Here is a 22,650-nt window from a genome sequence, read left to right as displayed (position 1 = left end):
GTCCTGGGATCGAGTCCCACATCAGGCTCCCTGCATGGAGCCTGCTTCTCCCTCTGCCTGTGTCTCTGCCTCTCTCTCTCTCTCTCTCTGGGTCTCTCATGAATAAAAACAAACAAACAAAAAACAAATAAGCAAATCTTTTAAAAAGAAATCTTTATGAAAAGATATGTATGATATAATCCCAGTCTTGAAAGAAAAAAATATATATATATATAACATTATCTGGGAGATCTACACCAAAAGTTATCATTAAATATATATGGATTATTTAATTGAATTTAATTTAAAAAATTTTAAACTAAAGAAAACAGAGATATGGATTATTAGATTCTAAGTAATTCTAAGTCATTTGTAATTTTTAAAATTCTGTATTCTAATCCTTTGTATAACTACTAGTATATATTATTTTTAGGATCATAAACTAAAACCATGTTCATCCTCCTTATATTTTGGATAACTGATATTTTATATTATGTAAATTTCTCTCATACTATGTCCCATCTATAATAATGTTTACTTTCTTATATAATGAAACTCAGTGGCAGAAAGGGGATGCCTCAAAACCATATTTGTTCATTGATAAGTTCATTCAATTTTTACTTTCTTTTATGTATTATATAGCTTTTATATATTGTATGTGGTCTAACTACATGCTACTTTTCTGCCCCCGACTCATAATTGGGCCTTGTGTATTCCAGAAGGCCAGTTCTGCCCATGGGATAGAGCAAAGATTCACCAAAAGACGAAAAGCCTATAATCAGACTCATTCTTTAAAAGGAAGACTATGAAAGAAAACACAAGGTAGATGGATAAACAATATGTTTGGTTTCTTCACGAATATTAGAAAGACTACTTACTGTCATTGCATTTCCAATAGTATATTCTTTTGATATAACTAAAGTGGATCCATACCAGAAGGCCAGCGCATATGATGCATATATTAACAGGAAGGCGATGCCCATGGAGATGTTTGCGGAAATAGCTTTTTTAATTCCCATCTTTTTGGCATGTTCTAGATATTTCTCATACCTATCAGAAAATGAGGGGAAAAATTGTATCAAGAAAACAGTCCATAATCATAGCCATACTTGCCTCCTGTATAGTTGGAAATTTAAGGAACAAAGCTAATGAAGTAAGAAGCTACTGCTGAGACCCAGCTCCCTGGGAACTGAGCCAGTCCAGGACCAGCCAAGACTAGAGCCCATCTCAGCCTTCTCTTTATTGGCCTGGACTCATGTGCCCTGGTCCCTACCAGTCTAACCAGTGTTCCTATAGCTGTCCCAGAATGGAGCTTCACTCCTGGGATATGCAAAACCTTCACTATCACCTTCATGGCCAGCACCACCAGCCAAGGTTCAGGTGGAAGAAGAGAAACCAAGCCAATCAAGAATGGCCCTAAAATATAAAAACCTTTTGGGGTGTTCAAACTAGTTAGCTTCTTTACACAACTCAATTTTTCTTCTCTAGAGAAGAGGACAATCTCCCTCGATTGCGCCATTGGATGAGGCATGGGAATTTTACACATTCTTGTACTTAAACGTGTGCCTTTGCTTTTTGTTTTGTTCTGGTTTTTGTTTTGTTTTGTTTTTTGGTTAGGCTGATCTTTGACTGTCAGGCCAGGGTACAAGGTAATAAAGTGGTTACTACTTACAGGGTTCTTACTCAATTTTTCTAGATTTTAGTTACATTAACTATAAAGTGGAGTTAATAATGCCTACCTTGCAAGATAATTCTGATACTGAGAGATAATTATAGAGAGTAGTACCTGGCACACAGTTGGCAAAACCTGGTAATTCCTATTCCTATTATTACTATTACAGTTTTAGAATTCAAACTCCTGAATAGTGCACATTCTATGGTGTTTTTGAATAGTAATTAAAATTCATATTCCTGGTTTGTAGGATTTGATACAAAGGTATAAATGTCTACAATAGGTCTGGTAAATTACAATTTTTGTTTTTTACATCAGTCTACATTAAATCTGCCTTTCCATGCTAGAAACAGAAAGTGTGTAAAATCTAACTTTGGCTTCCTAAAATCAGAAAAAAAAATACATTACAGCTAAAATGAGGAAAATATCTGTGGGGAAAATGTCATAAAAATAGTGTCTTTCTAACCAAAACCAAATATCTTTCTTTTTTTTTTTTTTTAGTGTAACCAAATGAGACACTGTGAATGTATTCTTTTTTTTCTTTTTTTAATGTAGTTGCCACCGAAACGTTTCTTTGTTTAATTACTTAAAGCAGCCAACTCCTGGGTGTGCGTGTGCCTTGCTTGTGTCCCCGGGGAGGTAGCCGGCCGCCGCTGGCCGCGCTGTGATTAGTCCTGGGTGGCCCCGGGAGATTCAGGTCAGCCCCAGCGTGACACCAGGCTCCGGTGACGAGGACACGCTGTAATTACCTTCACTCAGGCAGCTTACTTCCTGCCGCTAATGGAACCGAAGTGATTACACTCACATCCTGAGGTCCCAGTGAGAGTTTGTGTGCTCTGTGTGGGCTACTGTGTGCAGGAAGCAGCAGTGAGAGAGAAAAAAGAAGAGATTAGAGAACCAGGAATGAGGTGGTCTTGCAAGGGGCTGGAGGAATAGAGGGATCGGAAAAGAACATGGACAGAATGCGGGACACTTTGCTCCTAATGAGAGCGAGTTTCCAGAGAATTTCCCTTGCAAGAAGTTGCGGGTATCAGGAGTCCCTCCAAATGGGGAGAGAGAAGACTCGATGCCGGATCATGCGTCCACTGTTAGGGCATGTTATTTAAAGAAAAGTGGTCGGGGACATTAAAGAAAAGCAGAATAGCCTTTTTCTGGGGGCTTTGTTCTGACATTTCAGTTTCTGTCTATCAGGTTCCTTTAGAGCAGGGCTACTTGGTCAAGCGATCCATGGTCAAGGAATTTGAATGTGGAAAAATTTTTTTTTTTTTCACTAACCAGTACCTGTACCTGAAATGTAGCATTTCCTCAGATTATCAGCACAGGCAACAAACCACTATGGAGTTAGCAGTAACTATGACTTTGTTGCCATTAGAGATCCCTTATCCAGATCATTTTTATATCATGTTACAATTGAAACAAGTATCTTCAAACATCTTTTAAGTGCATTTCTACTTCAGAGTTACAGTAGTTATTGAACCCACAGTTTGCTCTTACTGTTTAATATGTTAACAAAATCAGATATTTACTATGTCACAATTTAAAAATATTTTGAAAATTGTGCTTCATTATAATCGGTTTCCTTTGTAATCATCTGTATTTTGTCTTATGCATTTAAAATTATTATTCTAAGGAGGGAGTCCATCAGCTTCATCAAACTGTCAAAGGAGGCCATGGAACATAAAAGGGGTAAGAGTTCTGCTTTAGAAGCTGATATTAAGGGGCACCTGGGTGGCTCAGTGGTTGACTGTCTGCCTTTGGTTCAGGTCGTGATCCCAGGGTCCTGGGATTGAGTCTCGGGATCTAGTCTCGCATCAGGCTCCCCGCAGGGAGCCTGCTTTTCCCTCTCCCTTTCTCCATGTCTCTCATAAACAAACAAATATATAAAATCTTTAAAAAAGAAGAAGATGACGTTAAACTTCAGAATCAGGAAGGGGTCCCTATATTTGGGGGGGAGGGGTTAATATTAAGAAAAGGAAATTGGTAAACACACACCACAAAAGAATGAGCAACAAAAAGCAAATGTGGGAAAGCAAAAGTAGGTTCTTTGAACCAGTGGACAAAGAACCTTCCTGACCTCTTCAGCTCTTTGTTCTGGCCTCCAAAGGCTATCACGGTCCTGATGGCCCCCAGAGCCTCTTCCGCCACAGCTCCTGCTTTGGCATATGCAGCTAGTTCTTTGTCACTAAATGCCGAGAGTATCTGGACAGAGAAGAAACATTCATGAATTTTGTATGGGGGGTGGGGGAGAGTAAAAAAGGCAGTCTGGTCAACTCTTTAACTTGTTTTTTTCTTCCCAAACCCTATCCTCTCCCAAACACTGAAGTCATGAAGTCATGAAGCAGTCAGTGTCCAAGATCCAGAGGCTCCTTCCACCCCCGCCCTACAAAGGCTGGATCTGATCCACTCTGATGATACATGCTCTAGATCAGGAACAGAAAATATAATCTTTGAATAGTGTCTGGAGGAATAATGTCAAGTGCCACATCTACTGTGTTTTTTTTTTTTCTCTGCTAATTGCAAAATAAACTAAAATAAAGCCTGATTGCTTTGGAAAGTCACTCTTCTTTCTTTTATTGTATCACAATTTTAATGACTATGGAAACTACTTCCAGATCTACTCATGGACATTCTACTTAATCATAAGCTAAACTAGATGTTACAGGAAACAGGTAAAGGAATAATTGAAATAAAATGAGTACAAGTAAGTTCCTAAGCAAATCATCAACCTCCAAAAGAGCAAGAATTGTCAGTCAAATTTCTCAATTCTTCAGCATTGTCTGAAGTAGAACAGGTTATATATATTTTATTGCAAGGCAAAATTGGCAGAGTGCCACTTAACTGTCACTGGTAACAATTAAAAGTAAATAAAACAAATCTAAACTTAATTTGGATTCATTAATTTATATTCATTCAATCGTTCAGAAAAATGTTGTTTTAAAATCATGTTTCCTTAAATAAGGATATAAACCATTTAAGTAGTTTAAAGTACTATGCCAGAAGATTTACCCACAGAAATAATAGCAGTGCAAAAAAATCTACAATTGAGGTAATAGCTGACATTTTAAATCATCTTAAAAATAAATTTCTTTATTACAGCATTCACAACATGCTTTTAAATGTGGTTTCAACTGACATGTAACACAGATATGCACAACTATTAGAACCAGAACCCTGCATGTTGAAAATAACTCTCATATGTGTTGGCTAACACATGTGAAAATGTTCCCGTTTCACACACCTTTGCCCAAACAGCTGCAGAGAGTCCCAGAATAGGGCTGATGGCCATTATCACAAGGGTGAGCTTCCATCCTCTAACGAACCCTACTATGAATCCTGCAAAAAACGTGGCTACTGCTTGAAAGAACATTCCAACCTTGTCACCAATTCCTTCACTGATTTTGGAGATGTCACTAAAAAAGATCACACTTAAGTGGTTACAGGCAGGAGGTCTTCAGTTAGAAAGCAGAAGTAGACATCTGACAAACACACAGGTAAAACTCATTCACACTACTGCAAGCCTCGTTCACAGTCTTAGCCTCTTGAATGGTACTTTCCCCCACCAAATACTGTACAAAGGAAGAAATTCAGGTTCAGTTCATGCTTCTAAGAAGTTCGTATCATTAAAGTTGATGCTATTAAATTAGTCAATTCTATTCAAGAAGCATTAACATTTTGAATGTGTGAGTCAGTTGGTTTAAAAGTAGGGGTTAGGAAGTGCATTGCAACAGTCATAGGGAAGGGCTACTGGCTTCTACCCTTGGCCCTACTCTCAACCCACTCTATTCTCAATACAGCAGCCTGTGTGATCCTTTGAAAATGGAAGTCTGAACATGTTACTTCTCAGATCAAAACTTCAAGTGGCTGCCCATTTCACTGCAAGTCAAAGCTGAAGTCCTTAGCGAGGTCAACCAGGTCCTAAATGCCTTGACCTTCTCTGATTTTTTTTTTTTAATTTCATTTGCTCACTACTCTTGCCAGGAACTCCCGTAAGAAAAAGTTTGTCATCTATTTCCCCCTGCTAGAAAGTAAACAACTTGGGGACAGAGATCTTTGTCTTGTTCACTGGTATATCATAAACATCTAGAATCGTGTATAATAAATAGGCCCTTAAATATTTGTTAAATAAGTGAAGAGCCAACAATTACTAAGACAAATCTCACTGTGCCTTCATTCACACATTTACTCATTCATTCAATCATCTTAATTGAATGTATAACATCAGGATCATAGTCAGGACCTGTACTAAGCTCCACAGAGAGGTAAACAAATATAAGATGTGAGCTCAGTTTCAAATTAACCAACTAAATCACTGAGGAGAAAAAAACTAACAGATAAGGAAAATACATGGTGACACAGGCTATAAAAGCTAGAAATGGCTGTCGGATGATCTATTCCCAATACATATCAAAAGTTTCATTTAGTAATTTTTTTTAATTTAAAATCTAACCATGACAAATTTTCATATAGTTAGTGGTTAATTTCATTACAAAAGTATGACATAAATGATACACTTACTCTGTTAACCGTGTATTAAGTTCAGTGGTGTCATTGACATCAAACCAGCCTATTTCTTGTCGTAGAATAGCATGAAAAAACTCCTGTCTAATTTTCCTGATCTGTCGGCCGGCTGCCAGAGTCCAAAATGAAACTTGTATATAGGCAGCAACGAGAACTCCAGCACCTAACCCTGAGTAATAATATGCATACCTGGAAATAATTAGAAAGTTTCTTTTAAATATTGTTCTTTATTCATCTCTTTCAGGAAGAATTTTCAGAATTGGGAATTAAGTTTATTGAAATTATTTAGATTGTGTAGGACATCATAACAAATACCCATTAAAATTTTTTTTCTCTTTTCTTAAATTATAAGAGGATGATGGCAAATCCATTTACTTGAATTATTAGCCAAAGAAGACAGGTACTTTTTTGTGGTTAACTGCAAAAAATAATGGTGTTAATGAATCATCTAAAAACTGATAATGACCATTTGTACATACATTGTGATTCTTCTTTCATAATTAAGATCCTAGACTTGCATATCTTATTGTATTGAAAAAGTTCATTACTATTCACATATTACAAGCATAGGAATAAGATCAAGCATGTGAAACAGTTCCTGGAGTAAATTTTCTTGTATTGTTTATAGAAAGAACCCCCTCACACACACAAAAACCAAACAAATCCTCTTTTTCTTTAGCAGAATTTAAAAAAAAATTTAATAGTATGCTAAAAGTGTCATAAATTCAAACTAACTTTGAGTAATGTCTTAGGTAAATTAGAGCAAAGTCTGTATCCTTACTCAGTTTTGATACTTTCAAAGACATTTTATATAATTTTACCAAGGTCTGCAGGAGCATACAGATAGAGCTTGTTTAAATCAGCAACATTAGGGGATCCCTGGGTGGCGCAGTGGTTTGGCGCCTGCCTTTGGCCCAGGGCGTGACCCTGGAGACCTGGGATCGAATCCCACGTCAGGCTCCCTGCATGGAGCCTGCTTCTCCCTCTGCCTGTGTCTCTGCCTCTCTCTCTCTTTGTGTGACTATCATGAATAAATAAATAAAATCTTTAAAAAAAAATCAGCAACATTAATTGATAAGTAAACATACATACATTATGTTACAGGCTTTTGAGATTTCTATTAAGAAGGCTGAAGGAAGGGGAAATGCCACAAAGCATATTATTGGATCAACTGACAAAACTGGAATACAGATGGTAGATTAGATCAAAGTACTGTATCAATATTAAATTTACTGAAATTGATAACTGTGCTGTGGTTATGAAGAGAGTATCCTATGCTGAGGTAACATATTGAGTATTTATGAGTAAAGGGCCATGATGATGTATGATAGTTACTTCAGATGCCAAAGGTGAGGGAGGTAGGTGTAAGTGATAGGAATAGGTCAGGGGCCCCCGGGTGGCTCAGTCCATTAGGCTGCTGACTCAGTTTAGGCTCAGGTCATGATCTCAGGGAGCCCCAGTCAGGCTTCATGCTCAGCACAGAGTCTACTTGAGATTCTCTCCCTCTCCCTCTCCCTCTGCCCATACGCTGCTCACGCTCTCTCTCCCCACCCCCACTTCTAAAATAAATAAATCTTAAAAAAATGATAACAATGGTTCAAAGAATATAATAAAAGGTTAAGAGTATACAGAGATCTTTGTATATTCTTATAATTCTCTGTAAGTTTGCAATTATTCTCAAATAAAACATTTCTAAAAGTACATCATATTTACATATAAAATACATATATTTATATGTATAATACCTACATATATATATATATATATGTATTAGCCAATTACCTAGTCATTTCTTCTTCCAGAATTCTGCCTGGATTTAGCATTGATAATGAAAAATTCACTAAACAAAAACAAAACAAAACAAAAATAAGACATTTTTGAAAGGCTGAACTATTAATAGGTGTTACTAGGTTTTAAGAATCTTTTTTTCCTTTCAACCTCAATGAATTCTTTTCACTTTACTCAAATAAAAAGTCCAAGGGTTTAGGTGGAGAACATTCAGGTCCAGGATGGAGAGAGAGAGCCCCCCTAGGTTCATCCCTGACCCTGGCAGTCTCAGGCCTTTAGCAAAGCAGCTTCCTAAGGCAGCAGAGAGGAGCTGATGGAGGGCATACAGAGCATATACAAGGCAGAGGAGGAAAAAAGAAATAGTAATAGTCTCAATAGAAATACAAGATGTAAGAGGCGCTTTTCTTATGGTTAAAAGCACTTTACAGATAATTGTTTCTGTTCATTTTATTTTAATATATGTGTGTTTTCCCTACATGCTTCCTTTTAACATGAGGAATAGAAAGTCTGACTTACATGCATTGTAAAGGAGAGAAGATTAGAGACAAGGAAGATAAGTGAGTTATTTAAAGATGAAACAGTGGATCATTGACAATTTGTCATCATGTGCATTCCAAATCCTGTTTGCTGACAAAACTGTATTCTGGTATTTTTAAAGCAGTATTTATTGGAAGGAAATATATTGTTTATTAATTTGAACTAATTTGATAAAAATGCCTATGTGTCATTCCTGTTTTAATAAAAGCTAGCATGTATTTAGTATTTATTATCTGCCAGGTTCTGTTCTGAACAACTTATATGTATTCATTCATTTGATTTTTATCACAACCCTATGAGGTAGGACTGTTTTAAGAATCCCCATTTCTGGGGATCTCTGGGTGGCTCAGTGGTTTAGCACCTGCCTTCGTCCCAGGGTATGATCCTAGGGTCCCGGGATCGAGTCCTGTATCGGGCTCCCTGTGTGGAGCCTGCTTTTCCCTCTGCTTGTGTCTCTGACTCTCTCTCTGTGTCTCTCATGCATAAATAAATAAAATATGTTTTTAAAAAAAGAATCCTCATTTCACAGATGAGGAAATTGAGACACAGAGTGATAAAGTAACTTCTCCAAAGTCACACAGTTAGCAAGTAGGCTGAGGGTCCTAACACTATACATAGAGCTTTTAGCTTCATACTACACTAATTGTTACATGTGATAATGACTTCTTTTCACTTTTTAAAAAAACACAAAGGGGCACATGGGTGGCTCAGTTACACATCTACCTTTGAATCAGGTCATGATTCTGGGGTCCTGGGATGGAGCCCCCCCTTCACCCGCACTGCATAAGGCAACTCGCTCAGCGAGGAGTCTGCTCCTCCCTCTCCCTTTGGCCCCTCCTCCCATTCATGCTCACCCTCTCTCTCAAATAAATAAATAAAATATTTTTTAAAAATAAAAAAACACAAAGTGAAAAAATATAAAGGAAACAGCCCATGTCAAAATAATAGGACAAAATATCACCACAGCATTTGTTGAGAAAACATACCAGCATAGGTAATTCCCATTTACTATGATGCTAGGACAGAAGTTAGTCTTTGTTCACTTATCACATGTAGATAACCCAGTAGTCATGTATTATGGTTGTGGTGTATCTTCTTTATTTTCTTCTAAAGAGGGCTAAGGTCGAGATGTATTTAAGACTTAAACTACTGTCAGGATTAATTACCCAGCAGGTGGCCCTGCCTGTGGCATAATTTCTCCCTCAAAACTGTAACTTCTGCTGATGTTCACAGTAGAGTGTTTCCACTTATTAATCTAGCTCTCCATCAGCTATCAGATCCTATTTTACTTCTGTTTTTATCAGGTCAGTTGTATATGCTCAATTCTTCCCTGAGTTCTTAAATATGGTAGCTTTGAGATGCCAAATGGGAACGGTATTTGGAATTAGAGGCAGACAAGCTCCCTAAACCTTGGTAATGGTGGAAATCATTGTTCAAATCTTGAGAAAACTCGACATATATGTGTACAGTGCTAGTTTTCCCTCAGAACTTAAAAATCAGGCAGAATCTGAAACGAATTTTGCTCTCCTTCAATACCTACCTCAAATGTTTCAATTCTCTCAATGATTATAACTCAGACTGATCCTTCCTCCTAGGAAATAAGAATCTACGGACATTAAAAATCTGAAATGTTCCTTCCTCAGAGTCCAAGCAAAGAATGGCAATCCAGGTCTGAGTTAGTAACCCAGGGGCTCCTAGGAGAGCTTCTACTGCCCAAGGACTAACATAAGTCAGATGTGTTCTCAGAAAAATCATGGGACTCTAGATTTGGAGTTCTAGATCAGGAAATCTCATGGGACTCTAGATCTGGACATCTTATGGGGTCCTAGATCTGGAATTCTAGGCCTAGAAATCCATGGGACTCTAGATTTGAAAGGGCCAAGGCCTGGTCTTCTCAGATGCTACTTATTAGAGCTCAGTCTCATAAACAATCACTAAGTTACCTGGTTCAGGGGTTCTCAATGCTATTTTGCCTGTTAGACTCACATGTAGAGCTTGAAAAAATACACCTGCCCAGGCTCCCATGCAAGAACAGTTAAATCAGAACTTTCGGCTGAGTCTAGAGAATCACATTTCTAAAAAGTATCCTCACTTGATTCTAATGTGGATGGAGAAGTCTCACTCTGGTCTACCTGAATGCTTCCCAGAACAAGGAAATGGAGAATTCTTGAAGCTGCCTCTTCATTTTAGAGAGCTTCCATAAAATCCATTCCTTTTATGGATGAAGAAACAGAATTTTAGAGTGGTTGTTTCATTTCCAAGTTTTTACAGCTAATTCTCCCCAATATTTATTGATCATTTACTACATTCCAGATGTTTTACATAAATCATCTCATTTAATTCTATCAGTAAGTCTTCGATCACTTTTTAAAGATAAGCACAGTAAGAATTACAAAGGTTAAGTAACTTGCCCAAGGTCATACAGCTGGTAAGTGAAGGGCCTAAGTAACTGCCTATCTTAGGTATTACCTAGGGATACATGACACAGAGAGTCCTGACTGTCATTTTTAAGTCTCAGACCAATGTCTGCTTTCCTTAATTCCACCTAGAACTTCTCTTATCTCATGGAAATGTACAGCACAAAATAAAGAGTGTTTGTTCAGGTAACACAGGCCGTAGTTAGTTAAGGTAACCAGGGTCTCCAATATGGCTCTTCCTCTCAATCATGGCAGGGTGTATTGATCTCTCTACAGAATTTTCTAGATATTACAGTCACATAGACTTGACATGAAATAGATCAAGTTCCTGATACTCTGCATAAAAAAAAAAAAGTCTCCTCCGAGTCTGTCCTTGAAGTTTTAGATGTAGAATGTGCATAGTTTCTGTACAACTGTTTCATTGTCAGAGAACAAACTTTGCCACCAAGTAGCTTTATGCTGTTGACAAGGATGTGCTCTGTTCACAATCATTTACTGTCAAACCCTCTTGGAATTTAAACCTTTTTTTTTTTTCTTTTAACATCCCCTATTTGGCTCCCATTAAGTGTAGCTGTCCAAGAGCCTAACAATTCTAAAAAACAGACTTTGAATAAGCATCATCTCTACAAGATGAGCAAGTGAGCTCTGCTCAGGCTAAGTACAGCTAAGTACCTGATATTCTCTCAACTTTCATGCTTTTTGCTAAACTCTACAATTCTTTACATACCAGTGAGCTCTCTGGTTTTAGACTGAGTAGGAAATTTAAAGATTTCCCTTTCTCCAAAGAGGTATGACAATATTATCTTTACAAACTACTAAAGAGTGGACATTGGAAATTAGTAACATTTGAGGGACTTCCCATCACAAATCCTCTAAGCCTATAGGCCTAATGACAAATGTAGTTATAGAAAACCAATGGTAACTTCATCTGGAGGTTACAGAAACTGAGTTGGCAACTCTGGTGAGTTTATTGATCTAGCAATCACAGGTTTGTAAGTGACTTGTTCATGCCATTCCCCAGAGAGACCTTGGATTTGGCCCTGGGCACACAGAACATGACACTCATCTGCCATGCCCAGCTTCAAAGCTATTTGGTTGCATAATTAGAAACACACTGTTCCAAATAAGAAACGTGTGGAATTATTTTGGTGTTAGTAAAAAAAAACAAGACTCATAAAATTGGTTCAAACGCTAGCTCTTCTGTGCTAAGTGTGTGACATTATTTAACCTAATTTAAAAAATTTTAGTTGAAAAATAACATTGACCATCTTAACCACTTTAAAGTGTACAGTTCAGTAGTGTTAAGTATAGTCACACTGTTGTACAATCTCCAGAACTTTTTCATCTTGTTAAACTGAAACTCTATGCCCATCAAACAGCAACTTCCTATTTTCCCCTCCCCCCAGCCCTGGCAGCCTCTATTCTACTTTCTACTTCTGTGAATTTGACTACTTCAGATACTTCATATAAGTGGAGTCATACAGTATTTGTCTCTTTTGTGACTGACTTATTCAAGGTTTATGCATGTCGTAGCATGTTAGGATTGCCTTCCTTTTGTTTAGCCATTCATCCCTTAATCTATTTTTTAACCCTAAATTGAAATTAATTTTGATTGACATGTCCAAATATGGATTATCCTGCCATATATATAAACACATAATAGAGCTAAAGATCTTCTAAGAAGTAAAAGGAAAACAAATAGAAAATCCCTGCCCCTTATTCCCTTAAAGACTTTTTAAATTATCCTATCTTGCTCCAATTTTACCTTTATAGTGTTTGTGATAAAATTTTGGTCACTGGTCAAGCAAAGTAATCTATTTAAATCTTCCAAACCCATTTTTTGTGTTTTTTAAAAGATGTTATTTATTTATTTAAGAGAGCAAGCAAGTGAGAAAGGAAAAGAGCACACAAGCAGGGGGAGGGGCAGAGGCAGATTCCCCCTTGAGCAGGGTACCTGACACCAGGCTCTATCCCAGGACCTGAGCTGAAGGCAGACACAACCGACTGCACCACGCAGGCGCCCCTCCCCTCATTTTTGTTTTTAAGAGAAAACATAATCGGGATCCCTGGGTGGTGCAGCGGTTTAGCGCCTGCCTTTGGCCCAGGGCGTGATCCTGGAGACCCGGGATCGAATCCCATGTCGGGCTCCCAGTGCATGGAGCCTGCTTCTCCCTCTGCCTGTGTCTCTGCCTCTCTCTCTCTCTCTCTGTGTGTGACTATCATAAATAAAAAAAAAAAAAAAAAAGAGAGAGAAAACATAATCATTTACATTGGGAGTATAATGTCTATAGTCCTGAGCATTGTTTGGATAGCAGAAAGGCCTGGGTTTGAACTCTGTCCTGACCCCCCCAGCTGTGTAACTCAGGACAAGGTCTTTATCCTCTCCAAGCCTCAGGTTCCTCATATGTCACAGAGGATAATATTACCTGCTGTGTAGGATTGGTTTTATGAAGGTTAAGTGAAATAGGACCTACCAGATAATAAATGTGATAAATTACCATTATTATTATTTTATAAGAAAGAGGTTCTGGGCAGCCCGGGTGGCTCAGCGGTTTAGCGCCGCCTTCAGCCCAGGGTGTGATCCTGGAGACCCGGGATCGAGTCCCACATCGGGCTCTCTGCATGGAGCCTGCTTCTCCTTCTGCCTGTGTCTCTGCCTCTCTCTCTTTCTGTGTCTCTCATGAATAAATAAATAAAAATCTTTAAAAAAAAAAAAGAAAGAGGTTCTTCTCAGAAACAATAGTATTAGAACATAAATTGTGTTTTTGTAGGATCTTGTTTTAATTATTCAAAAGACAAGACACCTGGGTGGCTCAGTCAGTTAATTTTATTCCTGATTTCAGCTCAGGTCATGATCTCAGGGTCATGAGAGCAAGCCCTGCTTCAGGCTCGCATTCAGTGCAGAGTCTGCTTGTTTCTCTCCCTCCCCACACCTGATCTCTCTCTCTCTCTCTCTCTCTCAAATAGATAAAAATCATTTTGAAAAAAAGGCACATTTACTGGATTTCTAAAAGATATTAATATTTATGTAAACAGACCCTATTGCTGAATCAAGCAATCATAATTACACTTAAGCTCTACAATGCTAACCAAACATGTAGCTCTCAATCAGTAGACATTGAAAACCCTTATTGATCTAAATGATAGAGTCCACTTTTTCTCAAATATCTGCTCTGTAGGCTGCCTTTCCTTTATCAGTTTTTTTCCCTTATATTTCACCATCTGTGTACCAATAAAACTTCACTTCATCTTCTCCAGCCTTATACCCACAAGGTCTCTTGGGAGGAACTAGGCCATCGGGTCTGGTAGAAAGCACCAAAATCTTCCCTTCTGTGTTTAATCTGACTAATATGAACATAACTGTCCACCGGAACCTGACTCCAGTGCTCTTGCCACAGACCCTCTTACAGAGGACATTAACTTATGGGACTCCTCTGGCTCTTCAGTAATTACACTCCTCTGTGTGAGTTTCAAAACACATCATTCTCATACTGAAAACACCGACTCTTTAATGAAGTGTTATACCAAGTTCCAGTCAACCTGGTTGATCCACAAATTAGACACAGAAAATGAATATACTTTTAACAAAAGGGGTGGAAAGAGAGAAAATAGAAAGAAAACAAGAAACAGATTTACAAGCTGAGGATAGCTGAGAAGTACTGCCATGCTAACTGGGGTCTTTTCAGATGTGTTAGTCATCACCAAAGAGATGGACATTGCACAGACATATTCAAGTATGGTTCCACCGTCCTCAAGTAGAGGGACTTCCCTGCTTTATTTAGATGCAGAGCTTCCTGCATATTTCCTCATTCTGTCTTAAAAGTCAAACATATATACCTATTTGTTGAAATATAAATGAGTATTTGAGGAATTTTCTGATAATTTTATAACTTCTTATGATATCTGGAGTCATCTAGAAGTGCAAACCATTAAACAAGTAGATGAGGAATAGCAAAATCAACTTCTAATCTTTCATCCAGTTTAAAGAGTATAATGGATGTTTAAAAAAAAATAGACAAATGCTTACCTGGAAAGGAGAAGTTTCCTGCAGTATCCACAAATTTGTCAGTCATTTGTCCAAAAACGATCATCATGAGGGGGAGACCTGATCCATGAGCTATGGCCATGATAGTGCCCAGGGACATCAATAATTTATCCTGCCAGTCAGAATACCTAAACTTAAAAATTAAAAAAAAAAAGGAAATAAAAAAATACTTCATAGGAAAGAATTTTTCCTTCCCCAAAACTATATGTTTTTTGGATTTTTATTTAATGTCAGTACTTTTTTAAAAAGATTTATCTATTTATTTTATTTTTTTAAGATTTTATTTATTTATTCATGAAAGACACAGAGAGAGGCAGAGACATAGGCAGAGGGAGAAGCAGGCTCCCTGTGGGGAGCCTGACTTGGAACTAGATCCCAGGACCCAGGGATCAACACCCTGAGCCAAAGACAGGTGCTCAACCATTGAGCAAATAGCCACCCTATTTAGTTTAAAGACAGAGAGCAAGCAAGTGAGAGTGAGCAGTTGGGAGAGGCAGAGGGAGAGAGAGAATCCTCAGGCAGACTCTCCACTGAGTGTGGAGTTGGATGTTGGGCTCAATCCCAGGTCCCTGAAGTCATGACCTGAGCCGAAACCAACAGTCAGACACTTAACCGACTGTACTACCCAGGCGCCCCTAAGGTCAGTACTCTTTATTTAAGGTCAGTACTTTTTATTTAAGGTCAGTAGTTGCAGATAAATGTAATAGGGAAGAAGGAGGATTTCAACCCAAATTATTGACAGATTAATTTTGTGATTCTATTTATTTTATATTCTGTGAAGAAATCAATCTGATTCCATTTCATCAGTATCTTCTTTGGTTGAATGACATCAATATAACCAGAGAGGATTAAAGTTTAGTTCTATTAAGAAATACTGTTGGATCTTCCAGAGCTACTTATGTAGTGAGTTAAAAACAGCTTGGAGTAAACATTAAATACACACACATGCACCTACACATCACATCCTTTAAAACAACATTCAAAATATTTCAGAGGGAGAATTACAAATAGGGAGGAAACAGATCCCCTGAGTCTTATGGATAGGTTCCCTTTAAGAGGTTTAAGTTAGCCTTGAAAAGGCAGCTCAGACGCGGAATGAAAAAACATTATGGAGTGCCTACATGTGTACTTTAGGGAAGACATACTTAAGGAGAAAATGCTCACTGCAGAATCTGGAAGATAAGGGAGAAGTCGCTGAAGAAGAAATGCGGAGTCCTGATAAAGTGGAGGTGTTTCGGCTTAGCACAGCAAGGTGCCTAGAGACCGCATGCAGCACTCAGGTAACTCCATGCAGTGGAAGTCCTGAAGCGCACAGTGTGGAAGATAAGATTAGAAAGAGGTAAAAAAGGCCTGGTGGGCCACACCAACTGTCTTGGACTTAGTACTATCAATGTAGAGTGTACTTAGTACTAGCACTTAGAAGGCTGACACCAGTTAGTACAGTGACACATACAGTACCCAAGAACTAACCAGCCAATCAATATCACAGTATTCCAAAGGTTTTGTCCCTCACTGTCTTTTTAGCCCTAACTTCTCACTTTTTCTTCACATTTTTGATTGATCATTCTTTTTTTTTTTATAAGACAGGAACAGACTGTTCTTTTTTTTTTTTTAATTTATTCATGAGTGACAGAGAGAGAGAGAGAGAGAGAGAGAGAGGCAGAGACACAGGCAGAGGGAGAAGCAGGCTCCACTCAGGGAGCCTGACGTGGGACTTGATCCCGGGTCTCCAGGATCACACCCTGGGCTGCAGGCGGCGCTAAACCGCTGCGCCACCAGGGCTGCCCTTGATTGATTATTCTATGGCTCTCTCTGTCTTCTTTCTTCTTCTGCCTTCTAGATTACATCTATCTTCTCTTATATTTCCATTTCTATACCTTCCCCTCTGTCCTTTGCATCTGTCCCCTTTTTTTATTTATTCCTTTTTTTAAAAGATTTTTTATTTATTTGAGTGAGAGAGAGAGGGAGAGGGAGAGGGAGCAAAGCTGGAGAAGTAGAAGCAGACTCCCCACAGAGCAGGGAGCCTGATGCAGGGCTCCATTCCAGGATCCTGAGATCATGATTTGAGCCAAAGGCAGACACTTAACCAACTGAGCCAGCCATTGCCCACCCCCACCCCACTGTCACCCTGTCCCCTCTTTTAAATTTTTTCCTTCTACCCATTTCCCTCACCCTGCCCCCTTTGGGGGATGAGACATAGTCATCAGGAGACTGAGTGATGAGTCAGGTTTGGCAGAGTGGGATCTTTGAGAACTGAGGGTGAGTCAAACAGAGGCAACAGGCTAGAGCAGTCTGAGGTCAGACACACTGGGTGGGAAGGAGGGGTGTGCAAACTGTTCTCACAGAGTTCCAGAAGTTCAGTATGGAGAGGCCAAATTCCATCCTCAAACATACAGGGCAAGCAAGTGCACCAAAAGAGACAAAGAGTCAGAAGCCAGGTAGAGCTTGGAGCAGAACAAGGGGAGTGGGTAAAGTCAAGAGCTAATGGAGAAGTGTCCCTAAAATTGCTACAAAATGGACTTGTGTTCCCAGGGTTCAGTGGCTCTGAGGGAAGGGAGATAGAGCACTTGGGTCTACTGGCCACAGATACAAGCACAGGATCAGGTCAGTATGTCATGTTCTCAATAGTGAACATTTACATAAAATTGAGGATCATGTTAAGTGTTTTTCATGCTACTTAAATAAAATTTCATTGTCTCCAAGCTTAAATTTAAAAATATAAGAACTTCACAGCAATATCCTAAGCAAATTTAAATTTGTTTTAAATGATTTTCAACAAAACAATGAATTTCTAATTCTTGTTAGAAACAGGTTTGTCCTGAACCCATCTCAGGACTAAAAATATCTATTCAGAAGCATAAAAGATTATATTTCTTTTTTTAAAAAAAAGATTATATTTCAATTCAATTTAAATTTTAACTTTTAAGTTCAGATTAAACATATTAAGTTTCTGTCTCAAGGTTTGTGGTGTCTTATTTGCTATAGGAGGCAGATTTAAAATATGTGCATTCCAATCAGATTTAGTTTTATAATTTATTCTCTAAAGCATTGATTTTTTAACTCTGACACTTTCAAATAAACACACAATAAGGGAGAAGAGAATGAAATGTGGTGGTGTGGTGACATGAGAAATGTGCAGCAATACTTGAGACTGAGGAGGTTTTGGTGTCTTTTCATCCATTTACTTACAAAGCTGGATATTTCAGCTGACGTGCCAATTAATACCAACTTCTTTGCTACAGAATAATGGCTGTCATAGTTCGAAATCAATCGTACTTACTCAAGGTAGGCAAACATCTTCTTGGGCCACCTCTCTGAGGCATATTACAAATGAAAAACAGATTAGATTTCTTCCAAAAAATATGTTGGCTTGGCTTGTACCAGCAGATTGTGGTACATAGTCAGAATCGACTTATGATTGTGTCAAACATAGTCAGAATCTTTAATAGTTTTTCCATATTTAGTCAATTTACTTGGAAGTCAAATGTGAACATAGATGTCTTATTTCCAAATTTCTGTAATTAATAATCACTTTCTTTATATGAAAGCTTATTTTAAGCAAAATTGGGTGAGTGGAGGGTGTGATGGTGGTAGTGTGTGTATGTGTGTGTGTGAGAGAGAAATAAATATAAAGATGTGTTTTCCTGAGATTGGTTATTTTGTGAGGTGCTATGAATACAAGTCCTAGTTCTGCTCTACTCTGCTCGCCTATCCCCTACCTCTTTTATCATCCACTTTGAGAATGTGGTCCATTGACTACAAGACGTCAACCTAAGACTATCTTAAAGCACTGACTCCATAACTATTGTTTCAAGACACCAGATTTGAATGAAAACAAGAATTACTCATATTTAATATTTCACAGCTTACCAAAGTTAATGATCCAATCAGCTTCGTTCTCTTCATTTTTTTCTTGTCTTGGTAGCTGTAAAGAAACATACTTGTTTGAATTTAAAACTGTTACCAAATGTTTCATAGCCAACTGAATATAAACTTGAATAGTTATCACATCCAACTGCTATAATATTTTCAAATATGAAACAGTGATACCTACAAATTGTCCAAATTATCTAATTTAACAAATATCGCAAGGCAATCACCGGGTGCCAAGGTAACTGTCCAAGGTACTACAAGGATATCTGGATTAACGAGAGATGGTTGCCTTCCTTGCAGAGCTTGCACACAGAAAGAAAATACATAGGTTAATATCTGCCAAACAATTAAATTAATCTGTTGCTAAAAATATATATATTGTTCTAAAAATAGGGTAAAGTCTACTGTTCTGAAGGACTGTAGGAGTGGTGTCAGGAAATCGTGTTGACTCAACATTCACAATATATCTAGAATTCAACCACTACTCATCACTTTTACTGCTATCCCAAGAACCTGGGAGAATACCTGCCTAGTCTCTGTATTTTCAATTATGCCAACTTCAGTTTACCTTCAACACAGCACCCATACAATCATGTACAAGCTCAAGTCATATTATGCTACTCCTCTGCTCAAAAGCCTACAATGGCTCCCATTTTTCTCAGAGTAAAAGCCAAAATTCTTTCATTGGATTTTGGCCCCTATATGATCGGTCTCCTTGTTATCTCTCTGACCATATTTCTTACTCCTATTCCTGTTTGCTTCAAGCCACCCTGACCTCTCTGCTGTTACTGTTCTGTGAGCACACCAAACACATCTCCATAGCAGGGTCTTTATATTGTCAGATACCTCTGCTAGGAATGCTGTCCCCTCAGGCACCCACACAGCTCTCTCCTCTCATGCTTTTCCAGTCTTTGCTCAAATACTGCCTTCCTATTAGGACCTATCTTAACCACCTATTGAAAATTGCAAAAAAAAAAAAAAAAAAAAGAAAATTGCAAACTACTTCTTCCTTGCACTCCTGATTTCCTTAGCCTTAATATTTTCCATAGTATTCATCATCTTCTAACATTTGCTGTAGCTTACTTATTTTGCAGTATTATTTATGTCTGTCCTCCATACAATAATGTAAACTCCACGAGGGTAGAGAATTTTTTAACCCTAAATGCTCTTATTTAGCTTCATTTGTTAATTATTTAGTTTAGGTATGTGATGAAGTTTTGCTCATAAGACTTGACCCCAAATTATTTAGAACATTTGCTAAAATCAAAGGACAGACATCTGCCACTAAATATGTTCAAAAGAAGGTGCTATAGGCAATATAGCAGTATGAATGCAACTAGCATATAACTAACTTGCCATTTGCCCCAAATAACTGAAGTGACCTTGACTTCCTTGGAAAGAATAAGCTTCATGTGCTTTTTTAAAAAAATAAAAATTAGTCTCAACATGTACTCTCATAATCCTATGGTCTTAACCTACTATTAACTTTCTGTATTTCTGTTCTGAACTGTTCTCTGGTATTTCCCATACAAGGCTGTGGACTTCACTTCTGAGAACTCCTTTGGGTTCTGGAGGATTACTGCATCTTTTGCAGGGATAGCTCCTTTGTGCACTCATCAAATGTTCAGCCAGTGCAATACATAAATAGCCTTCATAAAAATGCCATCTATTTATAGATTCACAGTCAGTCCCAGCTGATGAAAACCACTTTTTTTTTTCTGGTAGAAATAATACCATCCATCTGTTTTCTAATTCTATTTGGCAAACTAAATTTTCTATGAATGAATACCACCCATCTTTAGAAGGAATAAGGCAGTATCACTGTATGAAGAAGTTAACAGACTAAAATAATTCTTTAGCTTAAACATGAGACAAAGGGGCCCGGCTAGCTCAGTCGGTAGAGCATGAGACTCTTAAACATGAGACAGGCATATTTTCAGTTGGTTACTCAGGCCCCTTGCAGCTTGAGGACACACTACAGAACCTGACAAATGTGTCCCTCTGGGTGATTACTTGATGACATAGGTCAATTAGTTCTGGATGGCCTGGCATGAACTCAGAGACCGGAACAGCCTCAGAAACTATGGGAGGCTAAAGGCGAAAATGATTCACTATTCCCACACTGAAAGAGGAAACAAAAATCACACACTGTTGACTGGTCACTTCTGCCCCTACCAAGGCCTGTGAAGTGCGGCTACCAAGGCCCCCTTGGTAGAACCCAAGAGCACAGCCACAGAGAGCGAGGAGCAAGCAAGCGAAGCCTGGAGGTTTTCCCCTTGCATCTGAACAAACACTGATTTGGGAGCGCAGGTTACAGAAGAATGAGGCTGCCCAAGGCCCTCCTCCCCACCTCACTGCCCCAAAGGGAGAAATGCCCACCAAGGAGGTGCTGCGAGACGGGTGGGGGTGGGGGAGGGGATAACACAGGAGGAAGAGGAATTAACTGGGGGAGGAGGGCTTCCGCGGTTGCTGCTGTTTTTCTGCTTCACTAGTCTTCAAAAGGCGCAACCATCAACAGCAGGTGTCTGATGCTCTATAGCACGAAAACTTTAGTTTAACTTCATCATTTTAGGTGATGCCGGTAAAATCTGTAAAAGTTTTGAGTTTAATAATGCGAGGAGGGATCCCTGGGTGGCGCAGCGGTTTGGCGCCTGCCTTTGGCCCAGGGCGCGATCCTGGAGACCCGGGATCGAATCCCACGTCGGGCTCCCGGTGCATGGAGCCTGCTTCTCCCTCTGCCTGTGTCTCTGCTTTCTCTCTCTCTCTCTGTGACTATCATAAATAAAATTTAAAAAAAATTAAAAAAATAATAATGCGGGGAATGTTACAGGGCACAGACGTTCATCGAATCACCCCGCACAGAGTTGGGGGAAGTGGCATTTTTAAAGGCAGCTTCTTCTTCCAAATCCGTTCCAAAAGGAGCCTCTGAGACACTCCTTGAGGAAAGTCGGAACCTTGGACAGGACCCTCCAGTGAAGCCTCCGAGACCCGGGCACCAACAGCCCCTGCCCGCTCCCGAAGCCTCGCTGGGGAGCGTGCGAACGTGGGGCCGCGGGCGAGGTACCTGCTGCCGCCTGGTTCAGAGTCGCCCTCCGCCCTCCCGGGGCGCCGCACCGCGCCGTTCCTTCCCGCCTCGAGATCCATGTCCACCTGGGGAGAGACCAACAGCCTCGGGTCGGGGCGCACCCGGCCCAGCTCGGGGGGCACCGGCCTCCTCACCTCCCGCAACCGAGGGGTGCGAGCCGGGCGCACACGGCCGCGGGGCTGGCGCGACTCACCTGGGGCCTGGGCCGTGTGGCGGAGCAGCCGCGCGCGGACTTTGCCCGTGGGAGCCTCCCCCGCCCTGCACGCGCGCGCCGGGACACGCCTCCGCCGCCGGCTCCCTCCGCCGCCCCGCGCGGGAGAGGGTGAGGGGCGCCGCGTGCAGCCCCGCCGCCGGGGAGGGTGCCCGAGCGGCCGCCCCGCCCCCCCCCCGCCCCCCACACCGCCCCGGGCGAGCCGCCAGCCCCCGCCCCGCAGCGCCGCCCCGGCCGCTGAGCCGGCGACCAGCCCGGTGTCCTGCGCGCTCGCTCGGAGAGCCTCGCCCGGCGGGCCACCCGAGCCCCCAGGAGGGACTGCCACACGCTCTGCACGCTCAGCTTTCTTTGGACACCCGTGCGGGGGGCTGTTTCCGGACCCTCGACAATCAGGGGGCGTCCCCAGGTCCGGACCCCAACCACCTCCGGAGGCCGCCCCGAATCACCACATCACCACGTTAGGCTCCTTGCAAAAGACGCACGCTGTTGGTGCCCTTTTACTACTGAGGGGCACAGAACTTTAGG

General features: G+C 40.0%; 1 protein-coding gene across 11 annotated transcripts in view; it reads right to left on the bottom strand.

The window, feature by feature from the left end:
* The window catches only part of ABCB4 (ATP binding cassette subfamily B member 4), a 72,142-nt gene extending 49,903 nt beyond the window's left edge, over positions 1–22,239 (bottom strand). The window contains exons 1-9 of one of the 11 annotated variants that reach the window (XM_077857122.1): positions 22,108–22,231; positions 21,894–21,979; positions 18,827–18,881; positions 14,939–15,089; positions 7,952–8,009; positions 6,167–6,358; positions 4,890–5,061; positions 3,726–3,850; positions 858–1,029 (exon numbers count right to left, since the gene is read on the bottom strand). In XM_077857122.1, coding sequence (XP_077713248.1) covers positions 858–1,029; positions 3,726–3,850; positions 4,890–5,061; positions 6,167–6,358; positions 7,952–8,009; positions 14,939–15,089; positions 18,827–18,881; positions 21,894–21,973 — 1,005 coding nt within the window. In that variant the 5' untranslated portion in view covers positions 21,974–21,979; positions 22,108–22,231. Of the gene's footprint in view, positions 1–857; positions 1,030–3,725; positions 3,851–4,889; positions 5,062–6,166; positions 6,359–7,951; positions 8,010–14,938; positions 15,090–18,826; positions 18,882–19,006; positions 19,124–21,893; positions 22,087–22,107 lie in introns of those variants that run through there. The other 10 variants (XM_077857124.1, XM_077857127.1, XM_077857123.1 and 7 more) reach the window with 10 other exon arrangements.
* Between the last annotated feature and the right edge of the window lie 411 nt (positions 22,240–22,650).

This window comes from Canis aureus, chromosome 18, assembly GCF_053574225.1.
Source record: "Canis aureus isolate CA01 chromosome 18, VMU_Caureus_v.1.0, whole genome shotgun sequence".
Lineage (NCBI taxonomy): Eukaryota > Metazoa > Chordata > Mammalia > Carnivora > Canidae > Canis > Canis aureus.
This window is presented reverse-complemented; position numbering and strand designations above follow the sequence as displayed.